This window comes from Phymastichus coffea, unplaced genomic scaffold (assembly GCF_024137745.1).
Source record: "Phymastichus coffea isolate CEN01 unplaced genomic scaffold, Cenicafe_Pcof_1.1 PCOF00045, whole genome shotgun sequence".
Classification (NCBI taxonomy): domain Eukaryota; kingdom Metazoa; phylum Arthropoda; class Insecta; order Hymenoptera; family Eulophidae; genus Phymastichus; species Phymastichus coffea.
This window is the reverse complement of record NW_026706856.1, coordinates 473,898-486,514: the sequence shown is the minus strand read 5'-3', so window position 1 is coordinate 486,514 and position 12,617 is coordinate 473,898. Positions and strand designations below refer to the sequence as shown.

Here is a 12,617-nt window from a genome sequence, read left to right as displayed (position 1 = left end):
CGAACAAGCGAGAAGAGAAGGGCAGAGAAGCCGAATAGTACGTGAGAAAGCGAGCGAGGGCGAGAAATAGAGGAGAGAAAGCGAATTTTCACAGGTAAGCAGCGTTGCGGCGAGAAAGAGATAGCTAGAGCGAGTCCGTGACTGGCACCGGCATCCGACGCCTCGCAACTTTGCTTAGCAGCCGATAAATACCGAACAATCGATATTTTCGAATTGAACGCAGAATCGCATGCGAATGAGACACACACCAGTCGAGAAGCTGCTGGCTCGCGTAACTGCCGAAATACCTTTGCCCGATTAGCGACTATCTTTGCGATTGCAATAGCGCGGCAAAGTCCATTTATCGTGGAGTCGGTCAAACGTGAAAACGTCATTGGATTCGAGCAGCGATTCGAGGGCTTTCTTACTTTAGCCTCCTCTTGAGTTTCCTGCATAATGCCTGAAAGCACACTCGGTCTCAGCAGCGATGTCACCGTTGAGGACTAACTTGCTTGCAGATCCACGCACTCCCGCAGTCTGACTGCACACGATGCTAAATTAAGTTTCAAATGGCTAGGCTGCACAGTCCTCCAACTTTCAACGATCTCCTTCTTTGTCATTCCGCTTTGGCTCTCATTCGTTCCTTGCCGTTCCTTTCGCGAGCTTTTAGTGAGCTGCACTCGATTGTCGTTTAGCTTAATGCACGATACTGTGTAGTGTCACGGTAGGTTCTCGACCTTTTTGCTCGAGCTATTTTTATGTTACCTCCGTAGTACGTCTTCGCTATGTTTTCATCTTCTTTTTAGTGGCTTACCTGTGCGTATTATTATGTTGTCATTACCATGTAGACTTACCTCCCCAACCACTTTAGGTATGATTGACTTATAAATTACAAATGCTAATTATCATTCAAATATTTTATTTTCTTAAAAAGACTTGCATAAAACTTGGATGATAACACTCGGAATACCAAAACTTGGCAAGCGTTCAAAACTTTTTTTACGGCCGGGATTGCTCAGACGATATGTCTGTGCGTTGAGCGAGCATTAAATCACATTCTAGTTGGATACGTGCATAAGCTTCAATACGGCAATTATCTTGGTTTCTTCAAGTATGCTTCGTTCATCTCTTTATTACGTCTATTTTATCATAATTTATCAATATTTACTTTGGTACAAGTCAAATGTCAAATCATCATTATTGTCATTCTTATTTTTACTGCAAGAATTACATTCTTTCAATCGAATAGTACTAAATTGCTCTATCAATGTCTTTGAGATGACTGATTTTATGAAGAAATTTCTCTTGTAAAATAATTTTTAATTAATTGTTCGAGTTACATACATAAGGTGAGCATTACTGTATCGTTAAAAACTTGGAAAAATAACAAGGCGTACCGTTGGATTTTATTTCATAAAAAGTTCAGGTAAGAATAATTACACAATTTTTATATCGTAGTGAGAAATTGTATTATCTATGTACATGCAATATCATGCTACTCTAAGCTCTAAGACAATAATAGTTGTTTGTGTAATACAATATCTTGATCGTTATCATCGAACAAATTTATCCAATTCATCTTATATCTATATTTCTGTTGTAACCGTTGACACTTCCACTCATTTCTTTTCGATTGTAATAGTCGCTTAAATGCAAACATGATGTTTGTACATATCCTCTAAAGTTAACAATAGTGACTCTTAAAAATTATTTTTAAGGCTACAAAGCAGATCTTTGGATTCAAGATTGAATGATTTCAAGTGCAAATACGCATTTATTAAATTTATAAGTATTTTGGCACCGTTGCATATGAAAAATCGATATAACCATTCTTCCCCTGATAAACGCCTCATGTATTATTTATTTTTATAAAAAAACTCATTTTTATTTCAATAGAATAGATGATTCCAGTATTATTAATTCGTTTATATTAATTATTGCATAGAATAATAAATATTTCAATGAACCGATTAAAATCTTATTTCATACTACAGTGCAATCGTTGTTTAATAACAAAAAGCTGAAGAAAATGCGCCACAAGCGACCATCTGTCTATAAATGGTTACTAATTTAATAGATATCAAATCCAATTGTCTAATTGTCTATAAAAATTTAGCTGAAAATTTTTTTCTCCTTCTGCTATTTAATTAAATCTACATGTATGAATTGATTTATTTTAAGAAAAACGATTCATTTTTTATATAGGTATAACAGTTATAGATTTATAACATTTTCATCAATTTTAGTCACGTAGTTTTCGAGTTAAGTCTCACTTATAAATATTTTTCTGTTTAAATTAAATTTCATCGCATAATATAATTGAAAAATTAAAATTAATTTGATTCTTTGTAAGAATATGAAATTTGAGTAAAGTAGCAGTAGTGTTCTGATGATGTTTCTCAATAAAAAGAGAATTGAACCAATTTCGTCTTTTATTTAATCAAATACTTCATATTAGCAGAGCTGAGTAGTTATTTAAAATGACCTGAATATACATCTTCTTAGCAAACTTTCTATGTAAGTGCGCTTCTGTTATAAACCAAAAAGTTGAGTGTGTGTGTGTGTGTATATATATACACGCGATTAAGATTTTTGTATCAGTAGAAATATACGGGATCATTGAAAAATTTATTCCAATGGTACTTATGCGATTTATAAAAATAGAACCGCGAAATTTGATTTAATTTCCGTATACAACGATATACATAGAATAAATAATACCAATGGAGACTACACTTGGTTTACCTTGGATATGAAATATTTGATATGTATAAATTATATACGAATAAGAAAAACTTTGATAGTCGATTAACCTAAATTTACTAAAAGTTTGTGTACATAATTTAAATAGTGCAAAATAGATCATAGTTAATATTTCCAATCACACGATTGAGTATTCTATAAGATTGAACATTTTTTAAAAAATATTTCTCTCTATTTTATATAAATTTGTTAACAAAAATAAATATTTTACTCTAAACATTTTACATATAAGTTCAATGCGATTAAATAAAATGCATATTTTCAGAAGCTTTTACGAATAGACAAGACCATATCATATTATATAGTTTTACATCTTAAACAAAAACTTAGCTCTCCAAGTTTATTTTATTTCATAATATTTTATTTATGTAGTAATTATAATTTAGATTATAAATATTCATGAGCACTCGTCAGTAATGAAAACCATAAAAATGTCGAAATCTTTGTTGGAAAATAAAATTAGTAATATTTATGATTACAAATATCGAGAATTATTTGTTTTATTTAGTGTATTTAACTAAAGTGGTTAGAAAAAATTAGTTGTTATGTTTTAAGATATCTAAGCTACCTGCTTTGGCTGTTTTTTAAAATATATTTTATAATTACACAATTCAGTATTCATCACTGCATAGTTTCATAGAAGTTTGAAATTGATTATCTTGAATATAATTTTCCGAGTATCACCTCTATTTTTAAGAATCTTGCAGATACAAAGTGAGGTGCTTTCTTTTTAAGCATAAATAAAGAATATGACTTTCTCCTTCTGTGACATCAATTATAATATTCGCTTTACTGAATATATGTATCTTTCCAATCAGAGATTAATGATATTTCCTGTCAGACATGAATATTAAAGCGACTAAGATAATATATTTATCAAAATGAAATGAACATGAAAGCTCTACAATGTGAATGAATATATTTTCATTTAGCAATTACACCTCTGAAATGTATCTTTCGTTTTTCGCATTCATTGTAATATTATATCCATTAGTTTAATAATTCACTTATTCTACACTCTCGTTTCACTTTTTGCTCCGTATGTTTTACTTTAACATGCTACTCTACTGTTAGTCTATTTTTTAAATTTATTAACAGCACACTCACAGTGAGGTACGTTATAAAACTAGTAAAAAACTAGCAACTAGGTACAAAAAGGTATTTTTTAAATACTTTTATTCATTCAATAAGAAATATACCAAAATCTCTAAAACCCAAGATATTCTGATTTTCTACATTCACAACTAATCTTTTTGCTTCTTTCATTCGCTCTGCTTCGCTTTTTTGTATGTTTATTTCATGTGATGTCATTTTGCATTTTCCGCTTAAATTTATAATTTTTTCTTCAACGAACAACTCTCGTTATTTTACGTTGATATTGACTTTGAATACTTGATTAAAGTAATCCGTAAAGTATTTTTTATAGTTATTAGCTGTAACTTTTTAAATTTTCAGTTAAACGTAAAGCTTATACAATTTATGTATATATAAAGTTGAAGTTGTAGATAATTTTCGAAAATACTTGAAAACACTGTTTTTGAAGTAAACATTGAAATGTATTAGTTGTACTGTATCTAAAGTAATTACAGTATAGTATTGAACTATCGATTTATAATATTAAATTTGTAGTTTCCAATGATTTGTCTATTTTCTGAAAATTTTTTTATATATGTAATCAAATTGTCTCGACATATGTTCGTAAAACCTTCGTAAAACTTGTTTTAATATTATGAAAATAATTATGAGATGATTGAAAATGCAGAATATGGCATAAAAATGTTATTTGAAGTGCAATAATATTATATATAAGTACTGTAATTTTTACGAATTGAAAATATAATTATTATGATAATGATAGCAGATTGGCAAAAAAATGTCATAATGAGAACTATTTAATTTTTAACTGAATGCAATTCAACAAATTCTGATCCCATTTGTTTTAATGTTATTAAGTAAGTATATACAGGAACGTTAATTTGTAAAAGTGTTTATTGATTCTACATGATTTATTTTATAGATTCAACAATATAATGATTAACAATGAATAGAAGACTGTACAGTAATAAAAAATGTAACGATCTGCAAATTTTTATTGATATTCGAGAAGTTATAACTTCACAAGCTCTTAAATTCGTCTTGCATTTTCATGCTACACACAGTGTTTTAGTTTATTACGTGTTTCAAGCTTTATTTGCAAATGGTATCAGCAGTTCGAAAAACGTATACGCACATAGATGAATCGTAGTGTTCAGTGACCCTTGAAAAACTTTCTTTGTTATCGAATGGATCAACAGCTTTCTACGAGAAATAGAAGCCCAGTCGTCCTATAAGTGAAAATAAAGTAAGTGTAGATTTTTTCATGAGCTTTCCTAAAGTCGACTCATAATTTTCTGTATGCATTTATATTTCATTTACTGATATTAATTGACTACAATGCTTTTGTCAATATTATTTACTTTGTACACTTCCTGCAACAGCAATTCTTTATTTTGTCGAACTTGAAATGAACAATAGTGATTTTAGGAGCAACTCCATTGAAATAATTTTCATTTTTCGTTTGTAAATAATTTTGACTCGTACCTCCTTTGAGTACTCGGTTGAATTTCACGATTAGTAGTCGATTTTTCAATTTGCTTGAAAGGTAACAACAGCTGATATAAGAGTTTCGTTTAATTTTACACCTTTCATCATAGATGAATGAAAGTTCTGCTACAATCACTTTACAACATCCTTAGATTTTTGTATCGGGATTATCCAGCAAATTGTTTCATTTCATTCGTAATTAGCGACTCCCAGTTACCGAGCGAAGCGAGACGATAAGAGACGGAGCGAAATCGATTTAACCGTAGCCCTGTCGTTCTTAAAATAACAGTAGAGTTGACAGGTGAGATTAGTAAAAATAATCACTTTTTTCATTTGGTTTTCTTCCATCAGTTTTTTCCATGATGTATTTGTATTTGCGTTGTCTTACAGATTACATCGATTTTGTCCTTCGGTATTCGAAGTGGTACATCTTATAATTCGTAAGAAACTTCACTGCCTTTCCGTTATCTTAGACGTTTGTTTAATTGCTTTGCATCGAGGAAAAGAAACTTTCGTGCTCCAGTTCGTTCAAGAAAAGCCAGTTCATTCGATATATAGGAATAAAATTGATTTGTCAAGTAGTTTTACATGAGCTTTGCGCCAAATTGCAAATCAAGGTGTGCCTATAGCAGCAAAAACTATTAGGGACTTTGTTCAGTCGGCATTTGCATTGGCTAGAAGCGATTAACATCAGACGTTGCAAAAAATACAAAGTACAATACGAACGTACAAAGTTGATCAGCCGGCGCTATTTGAAAAAATATGCACGGCATTGAGCAACGTTTCTTTGTGCAATAAAAATACACAAAATAATGCAGTCAAATGCGAGATCTTGACGGTAAATATAAAAAAGTTTGTTGAGTGCGACAAGTGTGTGTTGAAGCACACAGACGAAGGTCAATTAATCAGCGAAAAATCGAGAATGCTTTGTTATTGGCGTTGACAACTTTGATGCTTAGCTTACTTGTTGCTAAAAAGTTTGATTAGCTTACGAAAATTCGATTCGAATGGCGCCTGTATCGCGTGGCGGCAGCTCTTTAGCAATATAACTATCGATTTAGTTGTATTTTGTCGTTTCGAGATCTCAGTTCTCCGCTCGCTTCTTCCGCTATAGCTATAATAAACGCGCGTCAGATGCTTGGATGAAAAACTCTATGCGTGTGTCTGCGTGCATATATATATACTTATATGGAACGCGTCTTGATGGTGGATCGAAGTTGAGCTTCGCAAGCCCCGGGGCCCCGGGGCGAGACGGCCGCCGCGCTGGTTCGCCTCAGCGGCTCTAGTCGTCGTCGTCGAGGCCGAGGAGCTCCGGCGGCAGCCTCCTGTGGCGGCAGCACAGCGTCAAGCAGAGGACGCGCGCCGCCAGACGGAATTGCGGGCTGAGCGTGCCGAGAATGATCGCCTTCCAGAAGCTGTTGGTGATGCCAAACCAGACGACGGCAAAGTGCAGGAAAGGCACCTGCGGCAGGACAGGGTTAGCGCGCGCGGTCTCGGGCGCCGTCATCGCGAGCGCTCACCTGCGGGGGGCCGTTAATCGAGGACCAGATCCTCAGCCCGGCGTACGGCGCCCAGGAGATCCAGAAGGCCATCACCAGGACGAAGGACATGATGTGGCTGGGATTGCTCAGGTTCTCGGACAGCGCGGTCGCGTACTCCTTGTCGTGTATGGGCACGCCCGATCGCAGCTTCCTCATCATGGAGAAGATGTAGGAGTACGTGTAGACGATGGTGATCACGGAGGGGCCGAGCACGAGGATCGACAGGGTGATGGTGTAGGCGGCCATGTTGCCCCAGTCGAGCATGCAGATGAAGGCCTCGCGATCGAAGATGGGCTTGTTGAAGCCGAGCAGCGGCGGGCAGCACATCATCGCCACGCTGATCCAGGTGAAGACCATCCAGCACTGGCAGCGCGTCTTGGTCTGCACGGTCTCGTAGCGCAGGGGCTTGCGGATCGCCAGGTAGCGGTCCACCGAGATCCACATGAAGGTGTACACCGAGACGGCCCACAGCGTGACCTCCAGGTAGCCGGCCAGCCGGCACACGATGTCCCCGTACACCCATCGGCGCGCGAGCGCCGGGTACACCGACAGCGGCACCACCAGCAGACCGCAGAGCAGGTCCGCCGTCGCCAGTGACAGCAAGTATATGTTTATCACCTCGCTCGGACCTTCGGATCAAGACGGACCTCGTTGGCGGCGGTCGGTGGCGGCGCTCGGTGGCGGCGCAAGGCTCGCTCGCTTACCCCGGAAGTTGAGATACGTAGCGATGATGAGCAGATTCGAGAGGATGATGGCAACGCCGACGACGAAGATGAAGCCCGCCTGCATGAGGGCCTCCAGCGAGGGCTCCTCCATGCCGCCGCCCCCTCGCGCTGCATCCCCTCGCGAGGCCCCCTCGCTTGGCTGGCCCGCACCCCTCGAGGCTCGCTCGGGCGCCGCTGCCTCGCTTCCTGCGCCGCCCGGTCCGCCGCCTCGCCTCGCCTCGCCTCGCCTCGGCTGCCTGTCTGCTTGTCTGCCTGCCTGCCTGCCTGCCTCCCTGCCTGCCTGCCTGCCTGCCTGCCTGCCTGCCTGCCTGCTTGCGCTGCCTTAGCGCCCGCCGGCGCCAAGTGTCGCTCGCACCGTCAGCTGCGTCCTTCCGCTGGGCGCAGCGCGCATCCCGATCGCGCTGCCGGTGCCGCCGGTGCTGGCCTCACGTCTGCATCTGCGAAGCAAAGACTCGATGGAGCCTACGCGCGCTCGGCCGGCCGCCCGTGCTGGCAGCGAGCGCGCGAAGCGCTCACGTCGCGTATCGACCGCCATTCATATTTCACGCCAGTCGATTCGGTGAATAGGCCGTGGGGTGCACCTGCGCCCACTCCTACGCGCGCCGCACAGGCCTTGCGCTAGTTTGGCCCGAGCGACGCGACGACCTCCCCTCCCGCCGGCCTCCGACGTCGTCCGGCCGACCAATTGCGCTTTCCGTCCGCGGAGCCGAGAGGCGCCCAGCAGCCCGGCGCGCACAGCCAAAGACGCTAGACCTGGACGCGAGCGCACTCGTGAATCGGACGAAGGGCAGAGTCGTCGACTGACTTTGGAAGAGAGCTCGCGCTCGGGTACGAAGCCTTTGCCGGCGCGAGTAGCGTGCAGTGGCTTCCGAGTGTCGACAGCACGTGTTAATAGCACGAGCAACTGGCTGGTTTTCGCGATATCGATTGGCAGCTGCTTCGCGGAACGGTCGATCGATGCGAGACGGCTAATGCCTGACTAATGTGGCCTCTTACTACTACTACTCGAGGTGTCGCAGCAGGCGCAAGAGCGCGAGAGACCAGTGCAAGCCGCGTACTTACTTACGAGCGCGGGTGGACCGATTCGAGGAAGTGGATGTCAGGGGCTCCAGTCCAAGGAGTCGTAGGAATCAGGCCACGTCCAAGGAAGTCTGCTCGAAGGTGGAAAATAATTGAAGCGACCGCATCCTGACTCGCGTCGGCGTAGCTGTCCGTCGAATGCGCGAGCTTCCGGTGGCTTCCGGGCCTGCCGCTGTGGAACGCGACTGATTTCGTCGGACGATCGCTCGCCTAATCTACCCGACCTGTTCGAGACTCGATCACGGATCACACCTATCGACGGAAACTTGGCTCGATTAACGCGTTTCCCATGCGCGCCTGCTTTCTACTGGGCTTCGCCAGAAAGCTCGGAGATTCGATCGATACGGCCTGAAAAATGCAGTTGCACGCTCGTTACGACAGCTCTACGACGGTTACGACAGGAAGGAGAGTCGAGAGTTCGTTTAGCCAACAACGATTGCGGGCCGCGGGCAGAGCCGATCGCCAATCGTTCGTCAGCGACAGCGTCTGGCATCTGGCAAATGTGAATTGCCGTGGCAACTTCGAGGACGAGCGACCGATAAGCCAGGCTTTCGCGTTGCTGGATAATGCAGCCACTTGTGTCAGTTCGCTGGCACAGATTTCAGCGAGCCAGAAGACAAGAGAAGAAAAATGCACTGGTACTATTGCGGATGCTCGCTCAGCATCGGCTAGCTTGCAGCTCGTACGCGCTTGCACGCGAGTGCAGTAAAGTATAAAAAGAAAGGTCAAAGGAAAATATCGGCCGTTTCCACGCGACACGTTCTGCCTTCTAAAAATATGCGCTCCACGTACGGCTACCTGTTCCCGTCTTCCCGTGCTCCCGATTCATATGCCACAACCCCCCGTGCCGTCGGTCTGTCTGCGCTCGAGCCCTGCGACGAACGCAGAACCGATGCACGCGGCCATTACGGGCAGCACGCCGTTATAGTTATCGCGCATTACGCCTTCGTCGATTCCTTCGAGCGACAATTCGACGACGACGACGACGACGACGACGACGACGACGACGACGACGACGACGACGACGACGACGACGACGACGACGACGACGACGACGACGACGACGACGACGACGACGACGACGACGACGACGACGACGACGACGACGACGACGACGACGACGACGACGACGACGACGACGACGACGACGACGACGACGACGACGACGACGACGACGACGACGACGACGACGACGACGACGACGACGACGACGACGACGACGACGACGACGACGACGACGACGACGACGACGACGACGACGACGACGACGACGACGACGACGACGACGACGACGACGACGACGACGACGACGACGACTCTAAGCCGCCTGCGTTTTCATCTTGGAGCTTTGATCGAGCGCACGTTTGCACAGCTATTGCCGCGGCAAAGCCACCGCTGATAACAGTCACTGTCGTCGCAGCCGCAATTCCTATTTGTAAGCAGTGCCGCGCACAACTATACTCTCCGAACGATTAACAAGTTGTGCAAACGATACGGGCCTCGCCCGAAGATCAGCCAGCGACGAGCCAATTGCCGATACGCTCGTTGTCAGACGTTTTCGGTGATGATGCCATCGACAGGTGGACACGAGTTGCGATTTGGAATGCGTTCCACAGTTAATCAAGCAGTTGCAAACAAGTAAGCGAGGTGCCAGAGCGAGCGGCAGATGTAGCCCGTACAAGTGTGAGCGACGGTAGAAGCTGCACGCGAACAGGCGACGTAGGCGAGACGAAGTGAATGTAAATGGATTCGCGGAGGCTGCGTCGGATAGTGCGGCGAGTTGGCTGTTGCGAATGATTGCCGTTGGAAAATTCTGAGAGCACAACGACCCCGCGCACTCAGTCGAAGCCTCGAACATGCTTGAAAATTGCAATTGCTCTCAAGCGATGAATATTCAAGGAGCCGTAAGCAAGCGCGAGGGGGAGGGGGAGGCGCTGCTGGCGGCAGTCCGTGCATGCAGGCAGGCAGGCAGGCAGGCAGGCAGGCACAGGCAGGCAGGCGGACAGGTGGGCTTCAACTCGCGCGCTCTCCTTCTCGATTGCGCCGAAGAGAAAGAGAGAGAGCCCGCGGCTGGGAAGGACGGGCAGCGTGCTCGAGGGCTGCTTTGCCTCACCTTGTGCTGGCTCTCATCGTGGCCTGGCAGCCTCGGCGCGGCCTCCTCGCGGCAGCTGCTGCTGTCGCCGCCGCCTCCGCTTCGGCTAGTGTGTTGCCGCTGGCTGTGGCGCGGGCCTCTCGAGTGAGCACGAGCGTGCCGTACTGTCGCGGACAGTCGGGGAGCTTCGGACAGAGCGCGAGAGAGGACGGGAGAGCGAGGGGAGAACGAGGGGAGAGCGAGAGAGAGCGAGAGAGGACGAGAGAGAGAGAGAGAGAGAGAGAGAGAGAGAGAGAGAGAGAGAGAAAGAGAGAGAGAGAGACAGGCGAGAGCGCGAGCGAGAGGAAGAAACACAGCGGAGAGACACGCGAGGCTCGCGAGACACGACACGACGGACTGGAGCTGGCGGCGAGCGCGGGCTCCCGGCTGACCAGGCGGGGGCTTTACTACTGAGCCCTCACTCGCCCTCTTTCTCTCTCGCGCGCTCTCTCCCTTTCCCTCCCTCGGCGTTGCTTTCCAGCGCGCGCGCAAGCCGAGCTTCGTTCCCGTGCAGACGACGCGTGTACGTACGTGCGCGGCTGCACTCACACAGGCGTGCAGCTCGGTGCAGCCCGGGCTGCTCGTCGATAGCCCGCTCGAGGGCGCCTGCGCCGCCAGCACCCGCCGACCTCTCCCTCCGCCGGCCCCCTCCCGCGCTACACCTGTCGCTACCTCGGTGTCGCTGTCGCTGTCGCTGTCGCTGTCGCTGTCGCCGCCGCCGCTTCCCCTCCGAGCCTCCAGCAGCATATCTACCAGCATTCGGCCAGTGGCGCTCGGCGGCGGCCACGCGTCCTACCCCGTTACTCGACTTTTGGCCCTTGCTTTCGCGAGCGCCTCTGGTCATTGCAATTATTTGGCACGCGTTGCCGCTCGTTCCAGCGGACAAATGCCGAATCCGAGCTCCTTAAAGTACTCGAAAAGAGCAGCTTATCGCCGAGCCGTCGCTAGTGGACTTGTGCGCAACGACAACGACACTGGCCGCTTTATTTCTGATAGTGGCAATGTCTTCAAGACAAATAAACAACAGTTTTAGCGCTTGGCTATAAAGATCAATGCTACGCTAAATATTGATATTTACGTACACCACGAGATAAATATAGACACGGTGTGGAAAGACTTTCCAAAAGCCGCTTGAATTATTGACAAAGATACTAAGAGAAGAGAGAAAAAGTGGAAGAGAGCAAAAGAGCATCTCGAGATGATATTTTTATTTGAGTTGCGCCCAATCGGTCAAGGTGACTGCGATCCCGCTCGACTGCCGTATTAATACGAACGATTCAGCCAACGCACGGCATTTTTTCTCGAGCTGTTTTGCCGAGCTTCGCTCTGACCGAACCGATTCGATTGCAATCGAGCTCGGCAGGAATAAATAAGCGCGTTGGAGCCGCGACTCGGCAGTCGACGAGGCTCTGATTCTGACTGATATGCGCTCAGACCGAACTGCACAAGTGAACGAGAACGAGGAAAGAGAGCTGTCGATATAAGCTGTACTGGCGGCGCGCTGCGGTCTATCGGCTTACCGCTTACATTACAAGGGCTAATGCACAGCGTTGTTTGCTCGGCTTCCAGCCGAACTCGAGAAATCTTCTGCCGGTCGTGTCGTACGTCTGCGTGAATGACCAATGCCGGCAAACTCACTGTCACTTGTTACTCGGTCAATTTGTCTCGTTTACTTTGCAGCTGCCTTGGTTGGACCAAGGCTGAGCATTGAATTTGTTGAAACAGCAAGGCTAAGCAGAGCGAGTTTGCAACGAAGAAAGCTCCTCGCCAAAAATCAGCCGATAAACATCGTCCTTGTTCCCAGCTACAGTTCCA

The 12,617-nt window shown here is 45.5% G+C and overlaps 1 protein-coding gene across 2 annotated transcripts; it reads right to left on the bottom strand.

Moving 5' to 3' along the window:
• Positions 1–927: 927 nt before the first annotated feature.
• Positions 928–10,926, bottom strand: LOC131664784 (G-protein coupled receptor 52). Of its 2 annotated transcripts, XR_009301968.1 has the most exons (5): positions 10,785–10,926; positions 7,571–8,028; positions 6,846–7,495; positions 6,510–6,787; positions 928–6,439 (listed from the first exon to the last, which is right to left on the bottom strand). XR_009301968.1 is itself a non-coding variant. In XM_058936149.1 (4 exons), the coding sequence occupies exons 2-4, from the start codon at positions 7,680–7,682 to the stop codon at positions 6,608–6,610; spliced, it is 942 nt and encodes a 313-aa protein (XP_058792132.1). In that variant the 5' UTR covers positions 7,683–8,028; positions 10,785–10,926; the 3' UTR covers positions 929–6,607. The 2 variants fall into 2 exon arrangements, 1 of the variants encoding a protein (XP_058792132.1); XM_058936149.1 differs by having other exon boundaries at positions 929–6,787.
• Positions 10,927–12,617: the final 1,691 nt, after the last annotated feature.